The sequence below is a fragment of the Sinocyclocheilus grahami genome, unplaced genomic scaffold, assembly GCF_001515645.1.
Source record: "Sinocyclocheilus grahami isolate Dianchi unplaced genomic scaffold, SAMN03320097.WGS_v1.1 scaffold949.1, whole genome shotgun sequence".
Taxonomy (NCBI): Eukaryota; Metazoa; Chordata; class Actinopteri; order Cypriniformes; family Cyprinidae; genus Sinocyclocheilus; species Sinocyclocheilus grahami.
In genome coordinates this window covers 324,264-343,585 of record NW_015506128.1, presented here as the reverse complement: position 1 = coordinate 343,585, position 19,322 = coordinate 324,264, and the positions used below count along the sequence as shown (strand labels likewise).

Here is a 19,322-nt window from a genome sequence, read left to right as displayed (position 1 = left end):
TGCAGCTGTAAGCTTTTCTTTTTCTCTTTACAACACGCATTACATTACGTATTTCACGGCACACTGGTTTTATGAGTATTTGGCGCCACCTATTGTTGTGGGTGTATTATTAACATGTCAAAGTCTAGACCCCGAATATAAGACGACCGCGTTTTTTCAGATGTATTTCCAAGAAAAACACATCGTCTTATATTCGGGTCAATACGGTAAACGTACAGTCGACGACGTCAGAAGATATTTGCTGAGCTTAAATGATTTGTAGCTGCACTAAATGCATTGTAACTCAATCCCAAAGAAAATAAAAAAATAAAAAATAATAATAATTAGATGTGTTGATGAAAGGTTGAGAAGAGACTGTAGTAATGAAGGGCACAGTGATGGGCTGATGGGCGCTTTCGAAGCACTGCTGGGTTGACATTTTTAATGAGACATTTGTGTAATTAAAAGGATGAGTGGTCAATAGTCTCTTACTGGCCTCTATATACAAGATCTCCATAAAACAAACAAAACAAGCCCTGCAATTTTATATTATTTTAAAAAAAACACATAGGCTGTTATACAGACAAGCACTTCATATTTAATGGTATTTTATTATTTTTATTGCATTTAATGTTTTATACTTTGAATGGGATTTTAAAAGCTGTTTTCATGCATGTTTTAGTTTTTGTTGCATTTACGCACTTTTGATGTTTCGTTGTGTTTCGAGCGCTTCGAAACCGTAGGCGCATTTCCATTACCCTTCAAATTGCGCAAATTGAAATTGCGAATTGAAAATACGCCTAATGGAAACGCGTCAATTTCGCAAAAAAACGCCCATATATCGCAAAAAAGTTTTAACGCTCGCATGAGGTGGTTTTTCAGGCAATGCGAAAAATTAATAATTCGCATAACATTGGTTAATGGAAACGCCGTCGTTTCGCAATACTTTTTTATCGACATTTATAAAATATCGCCAAAGTTTTGCGCAAATCTGTAATGGAAACGTGCCTACTGAATCATTTCGCGAAGCCAAAAGTTCAATTGATTCAAAGCTTCGAAAAGGTTCAATTCCTCCCATCACTACTAAACACTGTTTATAATAATTGAGCAGCAGATCAGCATATTATACTGATTTCTGAAGATCATGTGACACTGAAGACTGGAGGAATGATGCTGAAAATACAGCTGCGCATCACAGAAATACATTACAGTTTAACTAGTGCTGTCAAACGATCAATCGCATCCAAAATAAAAGTTTTTGTTTGCATAATATATGTGTGTGTGCTGTGTATATTTATTATGTATATATAAATACACACACATACAGTATATATTTTGAAAATATTTACATGTCTATATTTATATTCACATAATGTATATTATAAATATATTTAATATATAAAAATATTTTTTTCTGAAATATATACATGCATGTGTGTATTTATACACATAATAAATAAACATAGAACATATATTATGTAAACAAAAACTTGTATTAATTGCGATTAATCGTTTGACAGCACTAATTTGAACAGATATTCACATAGAAAACAGCTATTTCACACATTTTACTGCATTTTTGATCAGTCAAATAAATGCAGCCTTGGTGAGCAGAAGAAACTTTTTTCAAATGCATAAAAAAAAAAATCATAATCTTTATATACCATTTAGGGGTGTGCGATATATATCGTCTGCGATATCGTAATTGTTGTTTTAACGATGTGCGATTTGACATTATCGAGTATTTTGCAAAAACCATTCAAAACATCTCTACAGAGCGCACGCGTGCATCACGTGAAGTCTAGACTAGTGCGTGTGTTTATTTAATTGCTTTATAAAGATAAAAATGCCCATAAAATGTAAAAATCAGTTTAAACTTATTGGAAAAGATTAATTTCTATCAGTATGAACTGACCAGCACACAGAATATGAAGAATATTAAAAACATTAGGAGTCTTCGGCAGTCCTTAAGGTACCAGCATAATAACACACTCAGCAAAATATCGTCTAATTATCGTTATCGATAAAATCCCAGAAAATATCGAGATATAATTTTGTCAATATCGCACACCCCTAATACCATTACATACCATAATAGGAACATGGTATTGGTAAGCAAGTACCTTAATAGTGCGTTAATTAAAATATGGCAATTAAACAAGACACCCGAGTAATCCAACGTTCACATCTCATACAGCTTGATGAAATATTTACCTCGTTTAAGTCATGTGACCATTTAAGCAACATTAATGTGTTGATTATTGAAAACGTCAGGTGGACTTTAAGGGAATATTTTAAGTTTGGCTGACAGAAATGTTTGTGAATCTCTGGGTCTCTTTTCTTCCGATGTTAACTGTAGGTCAACATCACCCTTATCGTATGTTATTACTCTCACTTTAGTGACTTTTATAAGTCATCAAGATCGTGTACAATCGGTCTCCCCGTCATGTGCGCCACTGACGCGCATTCAATCCTTCAAATACTCGATTAAGCGTTGTGTCGTTACACTTGGACAGAGAGATAACGACTTAAAGTTTGCCTATAACTGCGAATGTAAACGTACTTACCGATAATAATAATAATAATAACCGATAATGTCTCGAAGTAAAATCGCTTTACCTCAGAAAAGCGCGCTATTTCTGTCCAAATCGCGCGCTGCCAGAGGGCGCACCGTGATTGGACAAGCGCTGGCACCTGATGACGTTTCCACGCAAGGTTGACGTTGAAATATGAATAATGCAAAGTAGAGAATAAATCAATAAAAACGTTTCGTGTCAGCAAATTAATTTTTTTAGGTGGAAAAACAAAGAAAAGTATTTTAAACTGTCAACATGTTTCAACTTTAATTGAGAGATAGGCCCCATCTCTTAAAGGAACAGTTCCCTCAAAAATAAAATAAATATGGTTTGCTATTCTCTTTAACTGCATCTTTTTTTTTTTCAAAACAATGAACATGAAGGGGACTGAGATCATAAGTCCCTTACATTGTTCCTAACATCTTTAATAGTTTCCCCGCATAAGAAAGTACATTTTGAGGGTTTTAAGAAACACAAATCTAAGTTACTGATGACCAAAGTTCATTTTTTGGTGAACTATGCCTTTAAGTATGATCGCTGGAAACCACAAGGTGGCGTGAAAGGGCAGCAAAACCAATTTAATATGAATATAGTGGAAACTTAATGGGTCACTAAAGTCAATATCTTGAACATTTCAACCAGTCATTTGGATTTGACAGCAGTGTTATTTTAATATCTTTGTGATAATATTATAGCATTTATTAACATTTTGAATATGTTGTTTTAATTTGAATGTTTTAGTAATTTTGTTGTATTACACTCCTTGGAGTAGAAAATAGTGGAAAATAATTAACCCTCAAAATTTAAATAATTTTTATTCTGATCAACAAAAGCCAGTGTTAGGAGACTATTATTATTATTTGTATTGTTGAAATTTTCCCATTCCGTTCTTGAGTGTTTCATGAGAATTACCACTGAAATTACAGTTAAATAAAAAGTAATCAAATGTCCACCACTCATTTTCAGTCCCAATTATGAGGAGCTTCTATAAAATGTAATTATAAATGATGCATATTGGATTTAGCACTCAAACACTTGAGTAAATGAAAATCTAAAGCATGCAATCAAACTTTAAAGATGTCAGTGAATGAGAAAAGCCTTTCTTTAGTGCTAAAATGTCAGTCACAATCACGCTTCAACACAGAATACAATCAACACGTTCTTGTAAGATGAAAATATAAAACACGTTTTCTTTATTTGCTGTATATAGACATATACCACTTGAGATTTGGAGAAAAGCACATATGAAGGCTATTTTATGATGGATCTCATCAGACAGCTGAATGCAGAGACAGAAAAGTTCTCAATTACAAATAGTAAAAAAGAAAAACATTAGAAATTAAATCCTAAACGTTTCTAACGCAGTTACAGAAGTCTGTCAAGTGGCTAATAACGGTTTTCATCTGTACACGAGAAAATTTGTACAAAATAAGAGATCTACCATTCAATAATAGATGGATCATAACAGTACATAATATGTACAATATCAGATGAAGCTGTTTAGTAGGGGGACGCATACTAAAGGACACTTTGCAGTTGTATTTTCTTTCATGAAACGAAACGGAAAGTGAAATTCACCACAATGAAAGCTTCCAGCTGGAAAAAGAACGCAAGTTATGCTATTGATACCGGCGAGAAAAATCATCTTTCGTAGACTTTCGCACAACAGCCCGAAAGAGGAAGGAGTTTAAATTAAAAACCCAAGAGAAAGGTCGGGAGAGAGAAAAATAACGCATATTAATCTATTGAAATCTGCACATTCAAATCGGACAGACGAGCTTATACGGGCCGAGAATAAAAACCGGACGACCGCAGAGAGTGAACTGCACCGTAGCTCCGACCAGACCAAACCCAATGGGAGTTCAAACAATGGTTCAGAGGGATTCGTCCTAAACCAAACCCAAGAAAGCAAACAAGTCAGAGAAAGTCGTTCAAGTTTATCAGGAGAATTTCTCTTTTGTCAGGCTTCTCCGGGTCCCGTTCTGACCGCATTTCTTGCGAGCGAAACCAGCAAATTTCAGACGAAATATACTTTTTTCCTCGATCTAAAAAGGCACTCTATGCAAATAAAGGCTTGGTCGAAAAACTGGGTAAACAGACCGTTCGGTATTGCCTGTTATATAGCTTTAACGCTCATCTAAAAACTAATTAACCACCGTAAGGCCGCTCACCATTGTTTGAACAACCAAAATCTCCCTGGACCAACTTATTGCCAAGTATCTGTACAAAAACGGAAGGGTATTTTGCAAGCGTGACGTGAAATACACACCGAGCCCGTTACATTTCAGACACAAGAACCACAGAAGAGAGCGAAACCTGAACGCGGCTCGCTGCTCTCGGCCTCCGAACAACCTGAGAATCGTTCGCTCGCCCGAATACAAGTGCGGTTCAGCTTAAAGCGTTAGTTCACCCAAAAATGAAAATGAAAAATTCTGTCATTGATTACTCAACATCATGTCGTTCCAAACCCGTAAGACCTTCGTTCATCTTCACAACACAAATTAAGATATTTCTGATGAAATCCGAGAGCTCTCTGATCCTGCATTGAGAGCAATGCAACTGAAATGTTGCCAGTCGCAGAAACGTAGTAAGGACATCGGTAAAACAGTCCATCAGTGGCTCAAGTTCAATTTTGCGAAGCTACGAGAAGACTTTTTGTGCGCAAAGAAAACAAAAATAACGACTTTACTCAACAATTGTCCTCCAAATCACGTATTCTGCCATTACAGAGAGTACCACGACACATCCAGAACGTAATCAGCGTTGTTTACGTTTAGCATGCGCGCGTTTCTTCCTGAACGTAAACAACGCTGATTACATTGATTACATTCTGGGGAAAGTGCGAACATGTGTTTTGGTACTCTCCGTTCAATTTTGCGAAGCTACGAGAAGACTTTTTGTGCGCAAAGAAAACAAAAATAAAGACTTTACTCAACAATTGTCCTCCAAATCACGTATTCTGCCATTACAGAGAGTACCACGACACATCCAGAACGTAATCAGCGTTGTTTACGTTTAGCATGCGCGCGTTTCTTCCTGAATGTAAACAACGCTGATTACATTGATTACATTCTGGGGAAAGTGCGAACATGTGTTTTGGTACTCTCCGTAGTGGCAGAATACGTGATTTGGAGGAGAAGAATTGTTGAATAAAGTCGTTATTTTAGTTTTCTTTGCGCACAAAAAGTATTCTCATAGCTTCGTAAAATTACGGTTGAATCACTGATGTTTTACCGATTTCCTTACTACGTTTCAGGGCCTGGGAACATTTCAGTTGCACTGCTGTCTATGCAGGGTTAGAGAGCTCTCGGATTTCATCAAAAATATCTTAATTTGTGTTCTGAAGATGAACGAAGATCTTACGGGTTTGGAATGGAGTTGCAAAGGGGTGGAAAATTTACGGTAAATTTCTGGAAACGTCCTGGAAGATTAAAAAAAATCCTGTAAAGTTTCCAAAATTTCTGGAACGTTTCTGAAATTTACTGGAAATTTTCCACCGGTTTGCAACCCTAGTTTGGAACTAGGGCTGCACGAAAAATCGCATGCGATTGTCATGCGCATCTCGTCAGTAAAGCCGGTTCTGTGATTAGTAGTAAATCTCCAGCACGTGCTTTCAGATGGAGCGGCATTTACTACACAGAGCCGTAGTTCACTGACAAGCTACGCAAAATCACGTTCATAATTGAAGGCGATTCATCATGTCATTTCACGCTCTTTTATTTTGTCTCTCCGCGCAGCTCCACAGAGACCAGCGTAGAGAACGTCCCCTGATGCGACGCAAGTCCGAGCTGCCTCAGGATAACTCCACCATGAAGGCCCTGGAGACGCACCGGCGTGCCGAGGAGATGATCGGTGCCCAGGATGGCCACTAGAGGACCACAGATGCTCGAAACCCAGTCCAGACCAGACCAGACCAGTCTCAGCCGGCGCCTTCAGCACAGATGACCAGCGGCGGAGGATGGCCCCGGTGTGACCCACAAACACACGAACCCATTCTGTCCAGAACCGACCGCGCCGGAGCCCATCCCACATCCAGACCTCCTCGATCCGCGCTAGTCCAGTCCCGACTCATCCTCTTCTCCACTTTCGTTTGTCAGTTTCTCTCTGTTAAAGGGATAGTTCACTCCAAAATGAAAATTCTGTCATTAATTACTCACCCTCATGTCGTTCCAAATAGGGCTGCACGATTAATCGCTTGTGATTGTCATGCGCATCTCGTCAGTAAAGCCTCGTACTGACAAGCTACACAGTATCACGTTCATAATCGCCGATGAATCGCCTTCAATTATGAACGTGATTTTGCGTAGCTTGTCAGTGAACTACGGCTTTGTGTAGTAAATGCCGCTCCATCTGAAAGCACGTGCTGGAGATTTACTACTAATCACAGAACCGGCTTTACTGACGAGATGCGCATGACAATCGCATGCGATTTTTCGTGCAGCCCTAGTTCCAAACTAGGGTTGCAAACCGGTGGAAAATTTCCAGTAAATTTCAGAAACGTTCCAGAAATTTTGGAAACTTTACAGGATTTTTTTTAATCTTCCAGGACGTTTCCAGAAATTTACCGTAAATTTTCCACCCCTTTGCAACTCCATTCCAAACCCGTAAGATCTTCGTTCATCTTCAGAACACAAATTAAGATATTTTTGATGAAATCCGAGAGCTCTCTAACCCTGCATAGACAGCAGTGCAACTGAAATGTTCCCAGGCCCTGAAACGTAGTAAGGAAATCGGTAAAACATCAGTGATTCAACCGTAATTTTACGAAGCTATGAGAATACTTTTTGTGCGCAAAGAAAACTAAAATAACGACTTTATTCAACAATTCTTCTCCTCCAAATCACGTATTCTGCCATTACGGAGAGTACCAAAACACATGTTCGCACTTTCCCCAGAATGTAATCAATGTAATCAGCGTTGTTTACATTCAGGAAGAAACGCGCGCATGCTAAACGTAAACAACGCTGATTACGTTCTGGATGTGTCGTGGTACTCTCTGTAATGGCAGAATACGTGATTTGGAGGAGAAGAATTGTTGAATAAAGTCGTTATTTTAGTTTTCTTTGCGCACAAAAAGTATTCTCATAGCTTCGTAAAATTACGGTTGAATCACTGATGTTTTACCGATTTCCTTACTACGTTTCAGGGCCTGGGAACATTTCAGTTGCACTGCTGTCTATGCAGGGTTAGAGAGCTCTCGGATTTCATCAAAAATATCTTAATTTGTGTTCTGAAGATGAACGAAGATCTTACGGGTTTGGAATGGAGTTGCAAAGGGGTGGAAAATTTACGGTAAATTTCTGGAAACGTCCTGGAAGATTAAAAAAAATCCTGTAAAGTTTCCAAAATTTCTGGAACGTTTCTGAAATTTACTGGAAATTTTCCACCGGTTTGCAACCCTAGTTTGGAACTAGGGCTGCACGAAAAATCGCATGCGATTGTCATGCGCATCTCGTCAGTAAAGCCGGTTCTGTGATTAGTAGTAAATCTCCAGCACGTGCTTTCAGATGGAGCGGCATTTACTACACAAAGCCGTAGTTCACTGACAAGCTACGCAAAATCACGTTCATAATTGAAGGCGATTCATCGGCGATTATGAACGTGATACTGTGTAGCTTGTCAGTACGAGGCTTTACTGACGAGATGCGCATGACAATCACAAGCGATTAATCGTGCAGCCCTATTTGGAACGACATGAGGGTGAGTAATTAATGACAGAATTTTCATTTTGGAGTGAACTATCCCTTTAACAGAGAGAAACTGACAAACGAAAGTGGAGAAGAGGATGAGTCGGGACTGGACTAGCGCGGATCGAGGAGGTCTGGATGTGGGATGGGCTCCGGCGCGGTCGGTTCTGGACAGAATGGGTTCGTGTGTTTGTGGGTCACACCGGGGCCATCCTCCGCCGCTGGTCATCTGTGCTGAAGGCGCCGGCTGAGACTGGTCTGGTCTGGTCTGGACTGGGTTTCGAGCATCTGTGGTCCTCTAGTGGCCATCCTGGGCACCGATCATCTCCTCGGCACGCCGGTGCGTCTCCAGGGCCTTCATGGTGGAGTTATCCTGAGGCAGCTCGGACTTGCGTCGCATCAGGGGACGTTCTCTACGCTGGTCTCTGTGGAGCTGCGCGGAGAGACAAAATAAAAGAGCGTGAAATGACATTTGCACAGAATATCCGTTGGGAAGCTTAAAGGTGACATATCATGAAAATCTGACTTTTCCAGGTTTTAAGTGCTATAATCAGGTCCCCGGTGCATCTACCAACCAAGCAAACGTGAAAAAGATTAACCCAGTAACTTTATTTAGGTAAGCCTTTTTCTGCAAGCGTCTGAGAAAACCAGCACGTCTGATTTCTCTCTCTTGGTGACGTTGCAAAGGGATCTCATTATAATATTACCGCCCCTTAATCTGCAAGTTTCCTCCCACGGTGCCGTCATTTTGATTTCGCAAACGACAGCGATGTAGCAGCTCTAATGCCATGGTGAAAGTTTGAGCAAAACACGCTAACTGTTCTGTGTTTAGCTGCACAGACGAGCACAGAACACTGTTTAGAGTCCCAGCCTCAGAGGAGACGACAGAGCAGTGCATTTATTGATGTATTTACTGTATATTGCTGCTGCCATACAGATCTAAAATAAACATGTGATTTATTTCCCAGCCGTTTACCGTCACAGACATAACCCACTGTTTTTGTTTTTGTAACTCGTGTGTTTTTAACGTAAACTTGTGTGTGAATGAGAACTTAGTTTAGTGCTCACATGCTGCGACAGCCGCTTTCTGTGTGTGTGCACTCAGAAAACCGTATATAAGAAGTTTAAACTAATATAACAAACATGACGGTTGTAAATTAAATAGTTTTATATATAGATTTATTCTTCAATGTGTAATATATTTTTTCAAGCGCATTATGAAAACTTACATACAAGGAGCTCTAAAATATATTTAGAATGTTTACAGCTCTTTTGCTTTTGACTATCTACAAATGTTAAATCTACAAATAAAATGTTAAAGGGTCATATGATGCTTTATTATTTTGTGTATTTGGTGTAACAGAACATGTTGACATGCTTTAATGTTCAAAAAACACATTATTTTTCAAATACTGTACATTATTGTAGGTCCTCTATGCCCCGCCTCTCTCAAACGCTTCGTTTTCTACAAAGTCCCTCCTTCCGACAAGCACAGTCTGCTCTGATTGGCCAGCTGACCCAGTGCATTGTGATTGGCCGAACACCGCAAGCACTCGTCGGAAATGTAACGCCCCTTACCATAATCGCGTGACAGACACAGTGATGAAGCTGGTATGTGTTTGCAGTACACAAGCCACGGTTAAGACAGCTGACTCCACTGTGATGTGTCTCTCTCTCTCTCACACACACGCGTGCGCACACACACACACACACACACACACACACACACGCGTGCACACACACACACACTCTCTCGCACTCTCTCTCTATATCATTGAACAGTCAATAGCAAATACTTAAAACTAATAACTTTGATAAAGAATATCTCTTTGGTTTTGAGACTTTAGTCTTTGCAACTTCAGGGATCTTATCTATGCACAATCAGCTTGTAACACTCCAAAGAGAAAGCAAAACTTGAAATCGCATCATATGACCCCTTTAAGGTTGTAACTGCATCTGTCCAAAAAAAAATAAATAATCGGAAGTAATTGGCTGATTTTTATTACAGTAATTTTCAAAGCTTCCCATGTACTCTCATTATAAAAAAGAACTTTATTCATAGTTTTTTAGTACGTTTTTGCTCAAAGCTAACCAAAATTTAAAATAATTTGTTTATAATCTCTACACAGGATAGACTTGGTGTTGTTTCCAAAAAAAAAAAAAAAGGAAATATATATTGGCATGGGCAATTGGCCAAAATGAATTGAAAAGTATCGGCAAAAAAACAAAATTGTGCATTCCTAAACATATTTCAACATTAAATTTGAATATGAAATTCTATACACAAAATACTAGAAATAATAGCATAAATAGCATTCAATCCAAACAATTAATTAAATTCTTTGTAATTATGCAAGGATGTACATTATTCAAAAGTCTGGGGTCAGTAAGATGTTTTTTGTAAGAAATGAATACTTTTATTCATCAAGGACACATTAAATTGATCAAAAGTGACAGTAAAGACATTTCTAATGTTACAAACGACTTCTATTTCAAATAAATGCTGTTCTTTTTAACTTTTTTATTCATCTGTGAATCCTAAAAAATAAAATGCATCACAGTTTCCACAGAAATATTGTGCAGCACGACTGTTTTCAACATTGATAATAATCAGAAATGTTTCTGGAGCAGCAGATCAGCATATTATACTGATTTCTGAAGATCATGTGACACTGAAGACTGGAGGAATGATGCTGAAAATACAGCTGCACATCACAGAAATACATTACATTTTAACACATATTCACATAGAAAACAGCTGTTTTACATTCTAATAATATTTCAAAATTTTTAAAGTATTTTTGAGCAAATAAATACAGAAGAGACTTATTTCAAAAACACTTAAAATTACAGTTTAACAGATAGTCATATAGAAAAAACAGCTATAATAATATTTCACAATTTAATAATACATTTTACTGTATTTTTGATCAAATAAATGCAGCCTTGGTGAGCAGAAGAGACTAATATTAAAAATAAAAAAAACATTTAAATCTCACTGACCCCAAACCTTTCTTTAAATGGTAAAACATCTTCTACCTGAGTGGCTTCTTCTTCTACGGTCTTCTTTAGCATCATGACATCTTCAATGATCGGCCCGTCTGTCTCCATGTCCATCGGACTGCTGAGGCTGCTGGAGTCGATGTACATCAGAAACTAAAGCAGAAAAAGTCATTATCAAAACCTCTGAAATACTACTGAATACATACCGTGAAACCGATATAACTTTGAAAAATACCGTGATATACATTTCTGGTCATACCGCCCAGCACTACATGCAACCATTTTAAATAAAGACAATGCACATTAGTTTCCAATAACAATAGCAGTTAAGCACGTCAATTGCCAAAAAAAGAAATTCAGACTTGTTTGTAAAATAAAAATGTAAATAGAAATGCACAACCATTGTAAGTGTATTACCATTAAAGGGTTAGCTGACCTCTTACGTCACCCACCCGGAGCTGCTTCAGTGTACAATAGTGAGCGCAAGCTAGATTCAACTGATTATTACGTTTTGAATATGGATATTTTTCTTACAAAAACGCATGGATTCGCTACAGGAGGCCGTTGTTCACCCCCCGGAGCCGTGTGAGAGACTTTATTATTATGGATGGGTGCTTTTTATTTCACTTCTTTTGGACTGATGCATGCAACACCCGCTGAGTGCCATTAAACAGCTTGAAAGATCAAAGACCATTTTTAATATAACTCCAATTGGATTCGTCTGAAAGAAGAAAGTCATATACACCTAGGATGCCTCGGGGGTGAGTAAAACACAGCCTAATTTTCATTTTTGGGTGAATTAACCCTTTAACACGCATTGTTTATAAACTGATAGATGAGTCAAAATGATTGACAGCTTCTACTGAACCTGGAATATATTCATCTAAATACATGACAGAAATGCTGTGCTATTTGCAGCTCTGAGTTCAGCCCACACGAGTCATACAGAGCCGTTTACCTGTGGGTTTGACTTGGCGAGATTCTCGATCTTTATCCACGCCTCCTCGCGCTCTTTCCACTTCACCTTTTCTCTAATGTTCAGAGAGAAAGGAAGAGTTTAGCCAGACGAGCGTGACTCAAAGTCTGAGTGAGTGTGGGAAAGTGCTTCCTACTTGTTCTTCTCGGCTCTGAACTGCTGTGTGCAGTCGTCAAAGAGCTTCTGATTCATCTCCATGAAGAGCTTCAGAGCGTTATAGATCAGCCCATGGATCGTCCTGACGACAGGAAGAGGAAGTGACAACGTCAAACAACTCTTCATCTAACAGACTGAACATCTAAACAGTGTAGATCAGTCAGTAGAAAAGTAAAATCATGTACTTATATCATAATTTTATTCTTTATAACAACATGCACAATATCAACTATTATAAAATGATGTGCATCTTAATTTTTCATCAAAACGACTGTAGCATTGGCTATATATTTGTTTTGGTTGGTTAATGGCAATGGACCGGAGGGATCTGGTTACATTGTGCTCAATCAATAAATCAGAGAAATATGATGGAGCCATACCATTTAGTGACTTATAGACAATAAGTCAAATGTTAAAATCTACAACTCACAGGCAGCCAGCGTAAGGACTGTAAAACTGGAGTGATATGATTTCAATTTCATTAGATTATATATATATATATATATATATATATACATACAGAAAACTGACTATGTACTGTCTTGATATTGTGCATGTTACTGTAAACTACACAAATATATATATAGCTTTATTTTTTTAATATATATTTTTCTATATTTAACTATATATGTGACCCTGGAGCACAAAACCAGTCATAAGGGTCCATTTTACAAAATTGAGATGTATGCATCATCTGAAAGCTGAATAATAATCTTTCCATTGATGTACGGTTTGTTAGGATCGGACAATATTTGAAAATCTGGAATCTGAGGGTGCAAAAAAATCTAAATATTGAGAAAATCATCTTTAAAGTTGTTCAAATGAAGTTCTTAGCAATGCATATTACTAATCAAACATTAAGTTTTGATATATTTACGGTAGGACATTTACAAAATATCTTCATGGAGCATTATCTTTACTTAATATCCTAATGATTTTTGGCATAAAAGAGAAATGTATAATTGTGATCCATACAATGTATTGTTGGCTATTGCTACAAATATCCCCCAGCGACTTAACACTGCTTTTGTGCTGCAGGGACACATTTATATATATATACCTAACCTAACCTAACCCTAACATACATCAGTCAAGCATCATAATTTTATTTTTATTTTAATATCTAGTTTTTCCATTTTCTATGCTCTTTAATCATTATAATTAAACAGGCTGTTTCTAATATTCTACATGTTAACAAGCTTTCTTATTCTTTGCACTCTCTGTATGCGTAAAACCCCTCTGACTCACTCACTTTTTACCAAATTAGTCAATATTCTCGATAACCGGGGGAACGCTAGTCTCCCAGAATAAAGACTTGTGAACAGTGACTCACTTGTTCCAGTGGGTTTTGGAGTTTCGGTACAGTGAGGGGAACATGATGGGCAGGATCCTCGCCGCGTTATCGCTGATTAAACTCATGATGTACTCGTTATTCCAGTAGTAGAGAGCTCGCTCCGCAACCTGAGGACGACATGAATGTAATAACAGTTAGATAGGGATTGTTTCATGAACGCGTGCTGCTTTCTGTGGGTCCAGCAGACCTGGAAATGTGGACTGGAGACGCATTTGGCCAGCTGTCTGAATAAGGGCTCCATGACTTTAACAAACTCTGACGGCTCGATGACGTCCAGAATCTCTTCCAGCTCGTTCAGAAACATCACCTCCTTTGGACTGTGAGTCTTTGGCCAGTATTTCAGAAGAGCCATCACCACCTGAAACCAAGAAAACACTCCTCAGCAACTACACCAGCGGCCAACAGCTTGGAATAATTAAGATTTTTAAGTCTCTTCTGCTCACCAAGGCTGCATTTATTTGCTCAAAAATACTTTAAAAATTTGAAATAATATTACAATTTAAAACAGCTGTTTTCTATGTGAATATCTGTTAAACTGTCATTTATTTCTGTGAGAGAGAGTGTGTGTGTGCGTGTGAGTGTGTGTGTGAGAGAGTGTGTGAGTGAGTGTGTGTGAGCGTGAGTGCGTGTGAGTGTGCATGTGAGTGCGTGTGAGAGTGTGTGTGTGTGCATGTGAGTGTGAATGTGAGAGAGAGAGTGTGTGTGTGTGTGTGTGTGTGTGTGTGTATATATATATATATATATATATATATAAAACTTGTTTTTGATATTCTTCATATTCTATGTGCTGGTCAGTTCACAGCAGTGATAGAAATTAATCTGTTCCAATTACATTTTATGGGCATTTTTATCTTTATAAAGCCTTTTTTTCTTTCTAAAAGTGTGCATCATCTTTTGAGTCAAATTCTTACATTTAATCAGTCAATTAGAATAATAAGACATTTGGGCTGTTACCAAACAAATTATATCGGTATCAACAAAATGCATCTTTGCAATGCAGAGGAAACACAGAAGCTGCATCTGAAGAGGCCTATTTATACTCTATTTAATTCAGCTCAGAGGGACATGAGTGCATTTAACCTGCAGTTACAAATGCATGAATCATATTTTGGTATTTTAAACATAAAACACTGAATACTGATATTTTCAATTATTTAAAAAATGAAAAGATACTTTAAATGTGAACTGAAAACTGTGTAAGTGTAAGAATACTGCTGGGAAGCATCGCCCAAAATAACATGCATATGCCTTTTCAGCAGGAATAACATATGCAAATTGATAAAGCAGTTAGACAGAGCACAGAAACCGAACAGCAGATGGAGCTGAAACCCACCGGCTCAGTGAGCGTGCTGTCCTTCTCTAGAAACTGAACCACACAGTAAGCCAGCTGAAGAACCAGAAACAACAACAACAGTCAGTCCTCATCTTCATAATGCACCTCAAACACACAGCAATCAGTAACAAATTACATTTTTTATAAAAAAAATTTTTTTTTTTTATGATCATTAAGATTTTCCATCAAAATAGTCATTATATTAATGCATATAGATGTTTAATTTTTGACTTAGTTGGATTTTCCTGAATGACAATCTAATGTAATTTATGCAGAATTAAAATGAATGGAATATACATTTACAAATTTTACAAAATTTTCTATAAATGTATATATTTATATAAATGTCTTTATTTATTTTCTATAATAAAAATGAATTTTAATTATATGAATAATGACAAAATAATATATATTATTTATTTATATTATATATAATATAAATATATATATATATATAGATCATAAAAAATATATAAAATGTATATATTTATATAAATGTCTTTATTTATTTTCTATAATAAAAATGAATTTTAATTATATGAATAATGACAAAATAATATATATTATTTATTTATATTATATATAATATAAATATATATATATATATATAGATCATAAAAAATATATAAAATCTGTAATGTGGAGGGGAGTAGAATTAGTCAGCAATTATATATATATATATATATATATGCTTAATTAGAATGACACAAACACAGTGTCATATGTTAAAAAGAAAAATAACTTTTTCAACAAACTGTGAAATATGAATGGATATAGACTCCAGATCGTACCTGTGGGTGATAAACACTGAGGGACTTGACTTTATGCAGAGGTAACAACACTTTTAAAAGGAAGATTTTGTGCTCTTCTTTCAGCGGTAAGGCGAAGCCGTTAATGATGCTGGAGCAAAAGAGAAAAACAAGACGTGAAACGGTGAAGAATTACAAAGACTTCATGAATGAGGTTTCAAACACACTAGAACAGAGACACGGTGTTCATAAAACAATCAAAGACACCAATAATATCATTATTATAATGCCACTTCATCAAGCAACAGTGATTCGTCACAATAATACACAATCAAATTAATCTGTTCGAATGTTGCTTGGATTAACAAAAAATGTTTCGTACCTTCCTAATATTTCCAGTAGTTCGGCTATTCCGTTATGATGCTCTGTTTCATAGATGAACCTGTATGGAGATTAAACACATATTGTGTATCAATTTATATATTACAGATATTATGCATCAATCAATAAAATCATAGTATAATCGATCTAGAGTTCCCCAAATCTTTAAGATCTAACCAAAAACTGATTGAGGGATGTGGGCCAAAAATAAATGATATATTAAAATGAATTAAATTTGTAAAAAATGCAACACATTTAAACAACTTTTTGAAATTTTAAAAATATTTTTAAAATCAAATTCTCTTATATTGCTTTTACATTTCAATGCAAAAAAAAAGATATGCTTCAAGGGCATGTTTTTTCTTATTTTCCAAATCAAATCAAAGTTTATCAGGGGTCAACTTTGGCAGATATTATATTAAGTTTCACTCAGAAATGTCTTGTTATGAAACTAGTGTAGGGCGACTTTTCCGATTTTATCGATTCATTCGAATGTAATGTTTTGCCATGATTTAATTTTTTAGAAATCAAGGAATCGCGATTTTGAATAGAAATATTACCAAACGTTTGTCTAACATTTACATCTTCATGCGTGCTGCACTTGAAATAGAATTCTCGTTAACTAAAGGGTTAACGGAGAACAAGTTACATGAATCATGTTGTAGTTACATTTTCAAGTCGACTAATTAAAAATCGTAATAAAAAAACGTTCTGAAAAAAAAAAGAGATTTTAATTTTTTGCCCTATATGAAAGTTGAATGCATTGCAAGTCCTGTGAGTGTGTGTGTGTGAGAGAGTGAGTGAGTGAGTGTGAGTGTGTGTGTTTAATGAATATCACTACTACCACCACCAATAATAATAACAATTTCATTATAATTAAGCACACTAAAAAAACATCCACTTATTCTCATTTATAGGATTTTTACTGTATTGCAGTGAAAACAATATTGTAATAAAATGATTTTGTTAACAAGTAAAAGACTGTACAACAAATAATAGTATCATATACATATATACATATTATATATTCACCATTCAAATGTTTGGGGTTGGTGAGATTTTTTCAATGTTTCTGAAATAAGTCTCTTCTGCTCACCAAGGCTGCATTTATATGATCAAAAATACAGTAGAAATTGTGAAATATTATTAGAATCTAAAATATCTGTTTTCTATGTGAATATCTGTTAAACTGTAATGTATTTCTGTGATGCGCAGCTGTATTTTCAGCATCATTCCTCCAGTCTTCAGTGTCACATGATCTTCAGAAATCAGTATAATATGCTGATCTGCTGCTCGAGAAACATTTCTGATTATTATCAGTGTTGAAAACAGTTAATATTTTTGTGGAAACTGTGATGCATTTTATTTTTCAGGATCCACACATGAACATAAAGTTCAAAAGAACAGCATTTACTTGAAATAGAAATCTACTGTAACATTATAAATGTCTTTACTGGCACTTTTGATCAATTTAATGCATCCTTGCTGGATAAAAGTATTAATTTCACCTGCAGGTGAGGCCAGGCCGCTTCTAATGTGGGTTCATCCTCCTCGGGGTCAAACTCTGCGCCGGTTGGGTTGGATGATGGCGGTAACGCCCTAAACATGTTGACTGCAAACTGAAACAAACAAACCACATAAAATGAAAAATGTGTATATAGATTAAGGCTGCACACTATATTCGAAAATATCGCAAATGTAAATATCGTGATATGCATATTGCAATGGCGTGCGATATCTGAATCATTTTAATAATAAGCTATTAAATCAAAACGTTGCAAAAGGTCAAAGTTTTAGTTTGACGTATATAGCAGAGAATTGCTTGACGTTAAAAAGAGTTATTAAGTGCAATAAGTTGCAGAAAACAACTCTTTGCCGTCTCGTCTTGCTGACTCACTCACACCTGAAGCGCGCGCACAAGCCGCATCTCAAGCAGCGTATCTTCAATTCTGACACACACCTGCAAAGCGCGCGCGCACACAGAGAGAAACGCGTTTCAGATCGCGCGCGAACACCGAGTTTATTCGTCTTTCGCATCTCCTCGTGTTTGAACAGACACATACACACAGAATTATGTCAATAGTACCCGTCTCGACGATCGATCTCGTAAACGCAGTCGGTTATGTTTTAAATGAATGTAAACAGCTGAGAAAGAAATCGGATGTGTATCATTATACTAGATCCGTGCAGTCGGATTTAAAGGGACAGCAGCCTATAAATACCTGCTGCTGATTATGTCACTAATGTTAATCAAACAACAACAAAGCTATAACAAAGATTAATCTCAATTGAATTCATACAGTGAACACTATGCAGTGTTATTTTACACTTAATTATTACATTTCTGTACCTGAATACTATTTATTTTATCTATGCTTGTAAATTGTGTATTTGTTATTTTTTTCCCCCTTTTTCTTTCTTATTATTGCTGACTGTTCACTTGCCTTTAATCATGTTTGAACTTTCTCAGACTCTAGTTTTTGCTGTGGCATATGAAGAAGTACTTAAAGTGTGTGGAAAGCAAAGTCACAATGATATACAATTAGTATATTAGTATTAAATTTTTTTGTCATTCACATTTATGTTAAAATTACATTTTCTGATTTGTGACATTACTTTTTATGTACTGCTAAAACACTGCTGGTCACTTTCAGAAGTTGTAGTGATTATTTCTTGTCCAAGAAAGAATGTGAAACAAATTGGTTACATAATTTTCATTTTTAAATATTTAAAAATATAATTTAAATAGATTTTTCACACTTTAAGCAATATCGTATCGCATATTGAATTTTAACAAGGTATCACGTATCGCATTTTTCAGGGTTCGTACACATTTTTACCAATACATTTCCATGACTTTTCCATGACTTTTGAGACAATATTCATGACCTAAATGTTCCATTATTTTACAATAAGAATAAAAATCTGTTCAAATTATCATAGCATACAGTATGTTAACTAAAATGAATGACTATTAATGCTACTCGTTTGCTTTCTTGTTTTAGTAATAAGTACAAGCTGCAACTGCGCCAGACCTTACTCCACATTTCACATCACTGAATATTATCATTTATTTAACTGTGTGGCCAGGATGGCCATTTTGGTGTCATTTTGTGTGTATTTTTGCT

The 19,322-nt window shown here is 36.2% G+C and overlaps 1 protein-coding gene across 1 annotated transcript in view; it reads right to left on the bottom strand.

Annotated features, from left to right (window-relative positions):
* Positions 1–8,249: 8,249 nt before the first annotated feature.
* Positions 8,250–19,322, bottom strand: part of LOC107564593 (serine/threonine-protein phosphatase 2A 56 kDa regulatory subunit delta isoform-like) — a 42,925-nt gene continuing 31,852 nt past the window's right edge. Inside the window, exons 6-16 of the mRNA XM_016249713.1 lie at positions 17,703–17,813; positions 16,755–16,765; positions 16,196–16,255; positions 15,856–15,964; positions 15,065–15,118; positions 13,919–14,089; positions 13,711–13,838; positions 12,358–12,459; positions 12,204–12,276; positions 11,282–11,398; positions 8,250–8,675 (exon numbers count right to left, since the gene is read on the bottom strand). Of these exons, the coding sequence (XP_016105199.1) occupies positions 8,541–8,675; positions 11,282–11,398; positions 12,204–12,276; positions 12,358–12,459; positions 13,711–13,838; positions 13,919–14,089; positions 15,065–15,118; positions 15,856–15,964; positions 16,196–16,255; positions 16,755–16,765; positions 17,703–17,813 (1,071 nt within the window). The 3' untranslated portion in view covers positions 8,250–8,540. The remainder of the gene's footprint in view (positions 8,676–11,281; positions 11,399–12,203; positions 12,277–12,357; positions 12,460–13,710; positions 13,839–13,918; positions 14,090–15,064; positions 15,119–15,855; positions 15,965–16,195; positions 16,256–16,754; positions 16,766–17,702; positions 17,814–19,322) is intronic.